Source organism: Diplodia seriata, assembly GCF_021436955.1.
Source record: "Diplodia seriata strain FDS-637 chromosome Unknown scaffold_4, whole genome shotgun sequence".
NCBI lineage: Eukaryota > Fungi > Ascomycota > Dothideomycetes > Botryosphaeriales > Botryosphaeriaceae > Diplodia > Diplodia seriata.
The window spans coordinates 522,769-536,537 of NW_027117311.1; the positions used below are offsets into that span (position 1 = coordinate 522,769).

The window sequence follows — 13,769 nt, forward strand, 5'->3', positions numbered from 1 at the left end:
GGAGCGTGGAGGGTATTGCCGCCGAGGGATGGGAATAATCTTTTTATACCACATTTTGGTTGCAGCTTGGGGGTGGGGAGGGCTGAAGCTGCGTCATCGGAGAAGATGTCGGCTTGCCTGGCGCTTGCGGCATCTGGAGGAGCAGGAGGGAGGGGTTACATGGGGTGAGGTAGGATGAGACTTGGTTGAATTATTGAAAAAGGTTCATTCTTGAGAGACTTTGGGGCCCGCCTGACGACGAGCTGCTCAGTGACGGTTCAGTGCATCCTGAAGTCGGCCCGCAGACTGACAATGTACCTGTTTCTGTTAGGTCATGCTCCAGGCCTCGTGGTGGAGACAATGGGGCGTCCCCCGTGGGCAAGTGTAGCCCCCGCTGGTGCAACAACTTAGGACCGACCAAAAGCCTATAGGCGGCCTCGTATGGATGCAACTCCGAGCGCGATAAACGCCGGGTGTTGCCCAAAGCGGCACGTCTTCAGCAAGATCGACAGACGGAAGACTGTCAGAACGCGTCGCCAAGAGCGACGGACGGCGCAAGGCGAGCGCATCGGCGGCTCTGCCATCTAAGCTCCAGATCCTCGAGATCAGGGGTTCCAGGTTGGCGGCCCAAAAGTCAAATCGCGGCGCGTACCTACGTCAACCCGCAGTGGATTGCGGATCCCGAGGGGTAATGCCAACACCACGGAAAACCGCTCACGATGTCCATCGTCGCGAGGCCGCATCAAAATGTTACGTTTCGGCGCGTCTGAGCGTTCGACTCTAGGGGACCAAGCTGCCGCCGGTCTCGCGAGCCGCAGTTTCCGTTTGTCAACGCGTGCGTGTCTTGGAGTTGGGGACGGCGAGCTTTCCATCGTGCAAGAAGGGTTTGGTCTGGAGATGCGCATCAATTGCCGGATTGGGAGATGCAGTCTCGCACGTGTGGCGGCGTCGGGCTGAGTCTTGGCGCTCGATCGGTCGGCAAAAGGCGGGAAAACGGCGGGACTTTCTCCACCCGCCGTTCCCTATCTCTCTCGCCCTCAAGCCATGCCATGCCGACGCCCGTCTCACTTATCGCCGCCTTGCGTAAGCATAACTGACGCGCCTCATCCGACTTCGCTGCCTACATGTGCTTGCCGCCGTGGAGAAGTCGCCGGCTGGGCGAGCGCTGAGGGTCGAGCGCGCCCCGTTCGCCTCCTTCGTTGCCGCATGCGGGACGACGATAAGGGCCCAGCTATGGTTTCCATCAACCAATTGCTTACAGCAACATCGGCATCCGGCGGATGGATTCAACAATAATGGCGATTGCCGGCTTCTCCAAGCCATCATACCAAGCCAGGCCGCAGCGCTAGGAAGCGGATACGCGCAGCCAAGACCATCGGGTCTTCCAACAATTGTTTCTCCCCATCTGCTACTGAAGGACCTACGCTCGGCCCTGCAGCTGCCAAGGCCGATCGTGCCGGCCTCTGTCCGTGGCTCACGTCCCCCCGCAAGGGTACCTGAGTAATAATGCAAGGCCGGCAGCCAGAACCCCACGCGGCCAGAAGATAGCTACCCGCACCAGCTCTCGGCCCACGACTGTCCCTTTTTCTATCCTCTCTCACTACCGTCGTTCGATTTTAGCGCTCACTGTGCCAATTCGATGACACAATGGCAGACGGTACGGCGTGCACCGTGCGCCCCTCACCCAGCTCTCGGCATGGATGCTACCAGGGCGAGCATTGATTGACACGGCCTGGCAATCGGTGGGCTAGAAGAGTCAGTGGGTGGTAGGTACGGTTGGTGTCTCTCGATATCCACAGTATAAATACCTGTGTGTAGAACCGCCCAGTGTGCTGCTTTCTCCTTTCCCTCTCCAGCTCCAGCTCTCTCATCTCTCTCTCCTCCTTCTCCTCTGGCCAAGCAGGGCGTTTCTCCCCTCCCTCCCACACCACAATGCTGTCCTCAACCTTCTCGGCGGCCACCGCCTTCGCCGCGGCAGCAGCCCTCATCCCCAGCACCATCTCCGCTTCGCCCCTCGGCCAGCCCATCTTCCCGCGCCAGGTGCTCGAGCAGCCCAGCATCAACGCCTCGCTGCCCAACATCACCATCTTCGCCACGGGCGGCACCATCGCCTCGCAGGGCAGCTCGTCGGCGCAGACTGTCGGCTACCAGGTCGGGCTGGGCGTGCAGGCGCTCGTCGACGCGGTGCCCGAGGTCCTGAACATCTCCAACGTCTTCGGCCAGCAGATCGCCAACGTCGGCTCGCAGAACATCAACTCGTCGATCCTGCTGCAGCTGGCGCGCAACATCACCGAGGAGCTGGAGAGAGACGACGTGCAGGGCGTCGTCGTGACGCACGGCACCGACACGATGGAGGAGACGGCGTTTTACTTGGATCTGGTCATCAACAGCACCAAGCCCGTCGTCGTCGTCGGCGCCATGCGTCCCGCGACGGCGCTGAGCGCGGACGGCCCGCTGAACTTGTATCAGGGCGTCAGTTTGGCGGCGAGCGAGAAGGCGAGGGGGAGGGGCGTGATGATTGCGCTGAACGAGTGAGTAGTCCACCACATCCCCTCAGTCAGGGGGAGTGAGAAAAAGAAAACCCCCATAAACTAACATAACCACCCCCCCCTCCAGCCGCATCGGCTCCGCCTTCTACACGCAAAAGAACAACGCCAACTCGCTCGACACCTTCTACGCCACGGAGCAGGGCCAGCTCGGCTTCTTCATCAACCAGATCCCCTACTTCTACTACACGCCGGCCTCGGTCCCCAACAAGCCCCACTTCCCGCCGTCCGCCTCGGCCACCGCCCTGCCCACCGTCGCCGTCGTCTACACGCACCAGGACGACGTCGCCGCGCTCGTGCCCGCCGCCGTCGCCGCCGGCGCAAAGGGCATCGTCTTCGCCGGATCGGGCGCCGGCTCCATCGACGACGCCGTCAAGGACGCTGCCAGCGCCGCCTTCAACGAGACGGGAACCGCTATGGTTGCGAGCAGGCGCACGCCTGATGGCTTTGTGCCCAAGGAGGATGTTGAGGAGTGGATGGTTGCTGCCGGCTGGCTGAACCCGAGCAAGAGCAGGATCTTGCTGCAGTTGGCCTTGGATGCTGGGTACGACGTTGACGAGATCAGGGAGACTTTTGATGGGTTGCACCCGTAGATTGGGGGTGCGACCGACCCATGTATGTGTATGTGTGATGTTTGGGGAAATCTGGCTGTAATACGTGGAAAAAAAGAAAATGATGAGGAGGGGAAACGAGGTAATGTCGAGCTTAACAGATAGATGCTCTAATGACCAAAAGTAGGAATAATGAGACGAGGTTATTGTATCGTGTCCTTGCAGACTGAATATCTGGGTTGCCATGCAAGTGTGGATGGAATCGACTTTACAGCAGGGGGACAGATTGTATTTGTATGGGTAGTTGAATTTAAGATTTGGACGGAAATTTCAGATTTAGATATGCACGTTTACGTCAGGATCTTAATCGACTGCCTACGCGGGAAGAATATATCGTTCTCGGTGAGATTAATGGGCTAAGTCTTCTGTCACCTGTTATAACGGGTGAAAAGAGATTAGCCCGGCCCTCTAAGCTCCTAGCAACGACGTTTCCACTCTTTTTACGTAGGGAGTTAAATCTAAGATCCGGATGAAGATGCGAGCTTTAAAAAGGCATATTTACGTCCAGATCTAAGATCCAACTGCCCATGAATATAAAGCACTATCTGTGGGAAAGCCGACTTCATCTTTCTAATTGAATTATACTGGTTCGTAATCGCCAAGTATAACCACCTACTGCTACTTCGATGTAAAAACACGATTGTTATTCATAGTCAGGCTTTAAATGAGTCGCACAGAGTCATTGGCAGCAAGTATGACAGCAAAAGTTTCCCCGTACGTTCTTGAATATTTTGTGAGAAGAGAGATGATAAGAATATATACAATCGAAGCAACAACCCGTCCTGCAGGACACTGCCAGCATCCGCTCCAAAGTTACGAGTCGTCTAAGCGTAGGAAGTAAGGATGTCAAGGTAAGAGGTGTAAGCGACACCGTCGGTAGGCTCCATGCTGTACATGTAGTCGCCCCACTGCGAAGGCCGTCAGTACAATCACTTCAGCGGAAAGGAAGCAAGGCGTGGACTTACCCAGGGACCGGCCGCCCACCACAGAGCACCCTCCCAGACGTCGTTGTTCTCCTTCATGTAGTCGAGCATGCCCTTGACGGCCGTCTTGCACTGGTCGTTGTTGCCGCCGGCGAACTCGCCGAGGAGGCCCTTCTTGCCGTTGTTCTTGAGCCAGGTGGTGGCGGCCTCGAGGCGCTCCTTGCCGATGGTGGTGCTGACGCACGTCTCGCTGGTGCCGCTGCTGTCGGAGTCGAGGTACTGGTGCATCTGGTAGATCAGCTTGCCCTCCTGCGTGTCGGTGAGGTCGCCCATCGAGTCGGCGTTGCCGCTCGACTGCCAGCTCCACGCGCCCGTCCACGAGTTGCCCTCGACCGTGATGTACTGCGAGGTCGCGCCCGCGCCGCGGATGGCGTCGATGCCGGCCTGGTTCAGCTTGACCACGACGTCCTGGTCCATGTCGTGGAACTCGTTGTTGATGTCGAAGACGACCTTGGTGTTGTTGGCGAACTCGGTTGCCACGTTGGACCACCATGTGCCGAATGCATCGACGTCGCTGATCACGCTGCCGCTGAAGCCTGGGATGGGTCAGTGTTGGCTGCAGTGTCCTGGTGGAAAAGGAGGTCATACGGCCATAGTTGTGGGGAACGATCATGGCATAGGCGCCCTTGTCGGTGATGTAGTTGACCGTCTTCTTGAGATCGGCCAGGTAGGTAGCATCGAGAGAGGCGGTCATGGAGTCGTGGGTCAACCTTTCCATAAGGATGTTGATTCTGAAAATATTGAATTTGGGCAGGAAGGAATCGATGGTAGAGAGCGTTGGCCAGACATAGTCGGTGCCCAGAGTACCGGGCAGGTTGGTTTCACCTGAGGAGTATAAGCCACAAAGTATTTCTTGCTCGCCGGCAGGCTAGACTCACCGAATTCAGGGCCCGACTCGTTGACTCCAAGGAACGTGAAGGTACCGTTGGAGGCTGCACGCTTGTTTTCCTTGACTGGCGCAGCCAGGGCAAGGGAAGCCGAACCGGCGACGGCGAGAATGTTTGAAACGCGCATTTCGAAAGACTAAGATAAACGAAGGAGGTGGTAAAAGAGTGAGACGGGGATGAGCAACTTGGCTTGAGCCGCAAGAAGCTTGAAAGGCTGGGCTACTCTTATTTATACGGCATGGCACAAGTGAAGTCACGCATGCTGGGCCGACCAGCCTAGCCAAATTCAAGGAGCTGGCAAAAGTGAGCTAAATGTCAGGCAATGGAGGGTTGCGGGCCGTCGGTGTTTCGACTTAGGATTCCGGATGGCGGGCAAGGGGCACATCCCGGGCCATTCTAGACGTCTGAGTGGCCGCGCACCGCCATTGGCGCTCTCTGCAACGACACCACGTCGCACGGCCTCTCCACAGTACATATAGTACCGACAGCTGATTCCCGGGGTAATGGACTGAGCATTAGCTGAGGGCCCGGCTCGCGTCCTGGCATATGTTTTGGGGGGACGGGGCTTCGTCAACCCAATCCGATATAAGAGTGATGGCAGAAACGGCGGGTGGGCCGGCCGATGGCGAGAGGCGGCTTTCTCGGAGTCATGCGTTGGCACCAACCTAGGGCTGTGCTCATGGGCCGTCATCTCCGCTCCCCGCTCGGACAGGGGCGGGAGCCTGGTGTGTTTGACATGTTTCCGCGCAGAAACAGGCCGAAGAGAAGCTACTTGACATGTCCGCACATGGTACGGAGAAACACCTCCGCATAAGAGAGGCGTCAGGTAAGGCGCGCCACGGTCCAGAGTGTGCGGATGGAACGGGCACAGGCCGACCGCGGGCGGTGGGCGGCAAGACGAGCAGCGAGCCGGCAGAAAGTGACGCGGACGTGCTTGAAACCCCACAGACGGCGCGAGGGCGTTTCAGAGGCCGTCGGCTGGACGGGATCGATGCTGTGAGGTCGGCAGAGGACGAGGGAGCGGGCCGGGCCCAGAAACTATGCAGCCAAGTGCCGCGAGCCCGGGCCGCCAGAATCCCGTCTCGTGCCTGCGCGCGTCGACGCGACACCGTCATGTCATCGACTCCCCACCACCCACGCGCCAGATGCCGCCCGGCGATGAAAAAGCCCCCGTGAAGCTCTCGCTGCCGCTGCAGTACCAGCAAGACATCTTCCAGGATCTGGTGCGCCCCCGTCCCAGTCCGGCTGCTGCCGCCTGTTCGGTGCTGACGTCTGCAGCGCAATGAGGACCAGCTCGTCATCCTCGCCCGCGGCCTCGGGCTGCTGCGCATTGTGACAAACCTCCTCCACGCCTACGATGCCGCTGGAAACAACCTCGTCCTCCTCGTCGGCGCCGACGACCGCGAGAATGGCTGGATTGGCGAGTCGCTGGCCGAGCACGCCGCCGTCAGCAATGCGCCCAAGGCCCGCGGCCTCAGCCTGGTCAACACCGACATGATGAGTGTCGGCACGCGCGAGAAACTGTACTCGCGCGGCGGCATCTTCAGCATCACATCGCGCATCCTCATCGTCGACCTTCTCTCCGGCCTTCTCGACCCGGCCACCATCACCGGCTGCGTCGTGTTGCACGCCGACAAAATCGTGGCAACGTCGCTGGAGGCTTTCATTTTGCGCATCTTCCGCCAGAAGAACAAAGCAGGCTTCCTGAAGGCCTTCTCCGATGTTCCTGAGCCATTCGCCACCGGCTTCTCCCCGCTAGCTACCATGATGCGGAATCTGTTCTTGCGGAAGCCTACCCTCTACCCCCGCTTCCATGTATCTGTAGCAAAATCTCTCGAGGGCCGCCGGAAGGCTGAAGTAATCGAGCTGGAGGTGCCAATGACTGACAACATGGCCGCCATCCAACAAGCAGTCATGGAATGTGTCGAGGTGAGCATCATCGAACTTCGAAAGAACAACTCGGGCTCCCTAGACATGGAGGATTGGACGCTGGACAGTGCCTTGCACAGGAACTTCGATGCCCAAATCAGACGTCAGCTGGACCCCGTGTGGCACCGGACCAGCTTCCGGACACGCCAGATAGTTCGGGATCTCTCATTGCTACGCCACATCCTCCATGCGCTCTTGGCGTATGACGCTGTAGATTTCAATAAGTATTTGGACACCGTCATCGCCGCCTCATCCCCGCCGCCCGGATCAACACGGATGAATCAGTCGCCGTGGCTCTTCCTCGATGCTGCGAACACATTGTTTGAAACTGCTAAACGTCGTGTCTACGCCGGCAAGCTCAACGATTCCACTACAGCCAATGCTTCCAATGAGGTCCCGGACTCCCTCAGGCCTGTTCTTGAAGAATTGCCAAAGTGGCGCATGCTTGCTGAGGTTTTGGAAGAGATCGAAAGAGACTACTATTTCAATCCTGTTCCGCAGGATGACTCAAGCGGCGCTATCCTCATCATGTGCGGAGACCACAGCACTTCCCGTCAGCTGCGTGAATACCTGCAAACCATGCGTGTCAGACCAGATGAGCCTGAGGAAAACAATGAGGACCAGGGAGAGAGGAGCCCGTCTGCTGCCTTCATGATGAGACGGAAGTTGCGGAACTACATCAGTTGGAAGAGAGACTTTAGCAAAGTCAGCGCTTCTCTCTTTGCAGAGAACAGCAAGGTGATCAATAACGATACCCGCAGCGGTCAAGTCGGGCCGGGAAGAGCACCTCCGAATAAGAGACGGCGTGTCCGCGGGGGAGCCGCGGCTGGATCCGGGCCATCTAGGGCCGTGATGGGGGAGATGCAGCAGAGCTTCAATCGTGATGCTCATATTCAGAGCCTTCTCACCGAACTTCAACCAACGGGAGAAGAAACTCAGCAGAAGGGCGAAATTGCCGCGGATCCCCTTGAAAACATGGAGGACTACTACGAGCTGTATGAGATGAAAGAACTACTCGTAATCCACCCATACGACGGAGACATGGACGAGCATGTGCTGGAGGAAGTACGGCCTCGGTATGTCATCATGTATGAGCCAGACGCAGCCTTCATCCGACGGATAGAGGTCTATCGCAGCTCGCACACGGACCGAAACGTCAGGGTGTACTTCATGTACTACGGCGGGTCCGTCGAAGAACAACGCTATCTCAGTGCTGTCAGACGCGAGAAGGACGCCTTCTCCAAGCTGATTCGTGAACGAAGCAATATGGCCGTGGTCCTGGACAATAGCAACCTCGCAGATCCACAAGAAGCTTTCCTTCGAACGGTCAACACCAGGATTGCTGGTGGTGGTCGCCTCGCCGCCACTGCAACTCCGCCACGGGTGGTCGTGGACGTACGCGAATTTCGATCGTCGCTCCCTTCTCTACTGCACGGTCGACAAATGGTCGTTGTGCCGTGCATGCTGACAGTCGGCGACTACGTCCTTACGCCCAACATCTGCATCGAGCGTAAGAGCGTCCGGGACTTGATATCCTCGTTCAACAACGGCCGCCTGTATAACCAAGCCGAGACCATGCTCCAGCATTACAAAAACCCCATGCTGCTCATTGAATTCGATCAGAACAAGTCTTTCACACTCGAGCCATTCTCGGACTTGAGCCAGTCGGCTGCAGCCGCCGCAATGGCCGCAGCCCCAGACCTTCAGGCGAAGATTGTCATGCTGACAATTGCATTTCCCCGGCTGCGCATCATCTGGTCCAGCTCACCGTATCAGACGGCTGAGATCTTTGAGGAATTGAAGAAGCAGCAGGATGAGCCCGATCCCGTCAAGGCAGTGCAGATCGGTCTGGAGGAGGGCGAGGATGCTGAGAGTAAGACGTTCAACCAAGTGCCTCAGGATATGCTGCGTGCTGTTCCTGGTATTACGGGGAACGAAAAGATGCTACAACGGATTGCGTTTAGTGTGGGGAGCGTCTTCGAGCTGGCGAACATGACGGAGCAAGAGCTGAATGAGTTGTGTGGCAGGGAGGCGGGGAGGCAGATTTTCAGGTTCTTCAATCGTGATGTGGTTGATGACTAGCATGAGCGAAAGTTCCGACTCCAATGGGGGTTTTTTTTTAAAATAAAAAATAACCTGAAATCGTCAAGTTTGGCACGAGCTGATTGATGATGTGGTGTTACGAGTGACAAGGACTTGGAAACCGAGTCATGTTGTTCTTCCAGCAGTCCTGAAATGACTCGCTAGGCTGTTAAGATCTCCAGGCTCGTCTGAAAACTCGCAGCCCCATCATCATCATCTACGTTAGTACTGCACCAACACAGTCCAATCCTCCATTGTTCGCAAACTCGTTCGCCCCAGCCTTCATCTGCCCAACCCGGTAAAATAGCATCTCATCAACCCAGCGCACGATGAGCGGTGCACGAGGCTTCTCATTCAAGCCTTCATTGCGCTTCCCGCCGGCGAGGAGGCCCACACTCTTCGCTACAAATTACATGGCCGGTTTACGCCCCAGCATGGGCGCAAAGCTGATCATCGATGACCCATCGCACCCGCGTCACTACAAACTGAAGCGCAAGTACGAGGCGAAAGACCCAAAGTGCCTTTGGTTGGCGCCCATGGTGACCATGGCCACCTCGCCCAAGCGAACGGTCAGAGTCTGGTGCGTCCGCAGGCTGCGGGCGGCCGTCAGGGAAGAAATGGAGGCGCGCGGACTGAACGAACTGGGCCAGAGGATGCGGGACGGCAAGCCAACGGAAGGGCCCGCGGCTGTTTGGGGGACGCTGGTCCTGAATGTAAACGAGAAGATGGTCTCGGCCAGGTATGAGCAGGTGCGCAAGGAGGCTGGATGGACGGCAGATGCGCTGCTGGAGGCGTTTAGGCCGCAGGGAAGCAGGCCGCAGGGAAGCAGGCCACAGGGAAGCAGGCCGCAGGGGAGCAGGCCGCAGGGGAGCTCGCCGCCGCCCAAGCCCCAGTCCCAGCCCAAGCCCAAGCCCAATCCCAGGCCGAGCGACGGGAGAGGCACGAAGAGGCTGGTACTCGACTGTTTAAAGGGCATCCCACGGCGGCCACGGCCAAACCACCCGTAATCGTTCGAGGTCGCAAGAGCTGCAGCGGCGCAGCCTGGAAGCGAGGGCGGCGTCACGGGTAGTGCTCAGGCAGGGAGCTTTGGAGCGCTTGGCGGGAAGGGGCTTAGTCACGACAGGGAAGCGCGGGAGCGGGTAACGAGCAGGGCAGACGGGCCACTTGACTACTTCGCAACAACCACCACTGCTGCGAGGCTGTGCAGCTGAGGCCGCGCACGACACCACGCCGCTGAAGCTGACCTCGACCGCGGCCCGCCGTATTCATACCGCTCGCCGCCCGCGCACTGCAGCCTGCACCCCGGACCCTCGGGCGCTCGCGGATAATTCGCGAGAGACGGCTTGCACTGGCCCCTCTCTCCTGCTTATGACGCACGCCTGAAATTGCAGCAACCCGTACGCCGCTGCCCAACCACACCCTTCCATGTGGACAAATCGCGCGACCCCGACTCTCTAAGACCGCCCGCCCGCCCTCGTACCCAGCATGCCTACAATATTGTCCGACGACGACAAGCAGGTGGTCAAGCGGACCGTGCCGAAGGGCTCCAACAAGATCCACGCCGTCGCTGTCGCAAAGCTCTACATCGCGTACCCCAACCGCCATAAATGGACCTACACGGGATTGCAGGGAGCTGCCGTGCTCGCCAACGATCTTGTGGGAAACACGTTCTGGATCAAGCTGGTTGACATCTCGGTAAGTTGTAGCCTGTGAGCAGCGAGCTGGGGGCATTTCAGGGACAGCCAGGGAGAGGAGGTGAGCCCTTGCTAACTGCGTGCGCAGCCCTTGAACCGCGGCGTGATTTGGGATCAGGAGATCTACGACACTTTCCAATACAACCAGGACCGCACTTTCTTCCACACGTTCGAGCTCGAGCAATGCCTTGCCGGTCTGTCGTTTGCCGACGAGAAGGAGGCGAAGCAGTTCAAGAAGAAGATAGACGAGCGGGAGAAGAATGCACACAAGAACACCAAGAACAAGCCTTTTGGCATGGCCGCTGGAACCTCCAATGGCGCGTCTACGAACGGTGGCGGCCACTCGCATGGGTTGCTAGGCAGCCTCTTCGGCAGCCACAGGCACTCGTCGCACCAGAATCAGGAGCAGCATTCGATTATTCCTCCCAAGAAACCGGCCTCCCCCGCAAGCCCACCCCCGAACCAGAACGGCAAGAGCTCGACAATTGATACCGCAGACCCGGCAATGCAACCTGTGCTCCAAGAACTATTGCAGATGGGCATCACAGCGGACCAAATCGAAGAAAATGCCGACTTCATCAAGATGTACATTGAGCAGAAGAAGGCCAGCGAGGCTACGGCCAATGAATCCAAATCGAGAGCACCACCGCCGCCGCCTAGCGCACCCCCCGCAAGCAAGCTCAGTCCCCAGAACACGGGAAGCACCTCAACGTCACGGCGTGGGCCGCCTCCGGCACCGCCGCCAGCGCGCAGAAAGGGTGGTGCACCTGTGGCCCAGCCAGCATCACCTGGCCGAGAGCCATCACCGCCGACTCAACCAAGGTTCAGAGCGCCGCCACCGCTTGCCGATGCAGGCAAGTTTGCGAATCAGGCTCCTCCTCCACCGGCAAGAGCCCGTGCGTCTTCGAATGTCGCAAATGCAGCTCCTCCGCCGCCGCCGCGAAAGACGGAGGAGGACTCAGGTCACAGGTTTGGAGTGCCGCCTCCTTTCAGCGGTCAGCGTGCCGTATCCAGTCCAGTCCCACCTCCTCCCCCATCTCGTGGTCCTGTTCCTCCACCTCCGCCCGCGCGCTCGGCCTCTCCCGCTGCGCCGCCGCCTCCACCGCCTGCACGGGCTGTGCCTACTCCAGCCGCTCCTCCTCCACCGCTTCCACCAAAAGTCCCGGCAGCTCCACCGTCACCTGCTGCCCTTCCGCCGCCCCCGCCGCCGCCCCCTTCTGCTCCATCTGGGCCCCCTGCTCCTCCCCCGCCTCCTCCAGCTACCTCTCGTCCTGTTCCTGTTCCTCCACCGGCAAGTCCGGCACCACCGGCTCCTCCCCCACCTCCACCGTCTGGCGGCGCACCTCCACCACCCCCAGCTCCGCCTGCTCCGAGCGGTGGCGCACCACCGCCTCCGCCGCTTCCTCCAACTGGATCTCCCGCCGCCGCGCCTCCGCCTCCTCCGCCTCCACCGCCCGCTCCAAGCGGAGGAGCTCCTCCCCCACCTCCTCCTCCACCACCCCCTCCGAGTGGAGGCGCTCCTCCGCCTCCCCCGCCTCCTCCGCCGGGCGCGGCCGGTGGCCCTCCTGCACCACCTCCACCTCCTCCAGGAGGCGCACCCGCGCCAAAGATGCCCGTGCCAGCTGGCGGCGGTGGCAGAGACGACCTCCTGGCCAGTATCCGTGGCGGAGCCAGGCTCAAGAAGGTTTCGGACACCGAGAAGAAAGATCGCAGTGGAGCGGCGGTGCCCGGCAGCAGCTCCTCACCTCCTCCGACTGCTGGAGGTGGGGGTGGTGCGGGTGACGGTGGCGGATTGGCGAATGCATTGGCTAGTGCTCTTGCGGCGAGGAAGAGCAAGGTCAGCCACAGTGGTAAGTTTGCCATGTTTGAATGCAGCGAATTGAGAATCATGCTAACACCGTTTTACAGATGATGAAGACGATGACGACTGGTGAGCGCGTCATAGCACGGTTTGCTGCAGGGCAACACCCACGCAAAAGTGACCCGAAAAGCGCCAAGACGAGCTGCTCACGTGGAAGAGTTTCGGGGAAGCGGAGGACAAGTAGTAGAAAGTACAGAGCAATCTTCCAAACTTCAGCACCAAGGTCGGAGTTTGAGGGCAGGATCTTGTTCCGTGTGCAAAGGATACCCGCGCGTCGAGGGCGAATGGGAACAAGGATCGATACCGAGGCTTATACCACGGCGCAGTGGAGACTCATGCTAAATGTTTTGGTCCCGTCGGGCTTTCTAGGGGCTTTCTGGGTTCTCGGCATGGGAAGGAAAGGAAATTACCCCAATTTTCATTGTTTTTTGTGTGCCTTTTTATTTTCCTTCAGAGGCGAGGGAGGCGTGCGAGGTAGAATTGTTAGCACAGAATTGAAAAAAGTAATTTTATACATTTGGGAATTGACCCGAGTGCGTTGAGAGTGTTCAGGTGGAGTACACTCGTCAATTGGATTTACCTGGTCCAACTTTCTTCCCTCTTTTCTTTCACGCCAGGGGAATTTCAATCCCCTTTCTTGAAAGAGCCTTCCTACTCTTCTTGCATGGCCGAGTGATCGTGCCTTCGCAAGTGCCATCTGCTAGAGTCTCTCGGGTGATGTTGAATATAGTGACAGTAGCTTCGACTGTTCGTGCTTGCCAAAGTAAATTTACAGTACTTGAGACCATAGTTTGGCCTCTTTAAGCCCGCTCGATAAATCGTGCTTAACAATCACAATCGTATTCCGCGAGCCATATCCTTCCAACAAATGGAGATCAAATAATGCGGATTGAGCACCCTACGTTTAGCAGGCAAAGCCAAAGAGAAGGTCGGACGTTGAGAGCAGCTTTCAGGCCCCCGGCCAATCGCTATTGCGTGCTCGCTCTGTCAATCTACTAACAATATCCGGTATATGCACCCCAGGTTTTTTCCCCGCAAACGCCTTTGGCAAGCACGTTCTCTGGGGTATCCAGGAGCTTGGCGTTGCTTTCGTTACTTAGCATGGAATAAGAGAGAAAAGGGTCTGCAGCCGAGCAGCTTGGCGCTCTTCTCCACTCTTCTTCCGAGTCCATCTCCTGCCTCATTGGGTAATTCCCG

General features: G+C 58.3%; 5 protein-coding genes across 5 annotated transcripts; 4 read left to right on the plus strand and 1 right to left on the minus strand.

Moving 5' to 3' along the window:
• Positions 1-1,911: 1,911 nt before the first annotated feature.
• Positions 1,912-3,118, plus strand: SLS55_003998 (uncharacterized protein; the record flags this gene model as incomplete). The annotated part of the gene is made up of 2 exons (XM_066775460.1): positions 1,912-2,510; positions 2,596-3,118. The coding sequence occupies 2 exons, from the start codon at positions 1,912-1,914 to the stop codon at positions 3,116-3,118; spliced, it is 1,122 nt and encodes a 373-aa protein (XP_066633341.1).
• Positions 3,119-3,960: 842 nt separating this feature from the next.
• On the minus strand, positions 3,961-5,133 carry SLS55_003999 (uncharacterized protein; the record flags this gene model as incomplete). The annotated part of the gene is made up of 4 exons (XM_066775461.1): positions 3,961-4,044; positions 4,102-4,655; positions 4,708-4,944; positions 4,998-5,133. The coding sequence occupies 4 exons, from the start codon at positions 5,131-5,133 to the stop codon at positions 3,961-3,963; spliced, it is 1,011 nt and encodes a 336-aa protein (XP_066633342.1).
• Positions 5,134-6,151: 1,018 nt separating this feature from the next.
• Positions 6,152-9,017, plus strand: rad16 (DNA repair protein RAD16; the record flags this gene model as incomplete). The annotated part of the gene is made up of 2 exons (XM_066775462.1): positions 6,152-6,229; positions 6,285-9,017. The coding sequence occupies 2 exons, from the start codon at positions 6,152-6,154 to the stop codon at positions 9,015-9,017; spliced, it is 2,811 nt and encodes a 936-aa protein (XP_066633343.1).
• A 329-nt stretch (positions 9,018-9,346) lies between these two features.
• On the plus strand, positions 9,347-10,024 carry SLS55_004001 (uncharacterized protein; the record flags this gene model as incomplete). Its single annotated transcript, XM_066775463.1, has 1 exon — positions 9,347-10,024. The coding sequence occupies one exon, from the start codon at positions 9,347-9,349 to the stop codon at positions 10,022-10,024; it is 678 nt and encodes a 225-aa protein (XP_066633344.1).
• Positions 10,025-10,502: 478 nt separating this feature from the next.
• SLS55_004002 (uncharacterized protein) lies at positions 10,503-12,645 on the plus strand (the record flags this gene model as incomplete). Its single annotated transcript, XM_066775464.1, has 4 exons — positions 10,503-10,712; positions 10,800-11,430; positions 12,301-12,561; positions 12,620-12,645. 4 exons carry the CDS (start codon positions 10,503-10,505, stop codon positions 12,643-12,645), a joined length of 1,128 nt encoding a protein of 375 aa, XP_066633345.1.
• Positions 12,646-13,769: the final 1,124 nt, after the last annotated feature.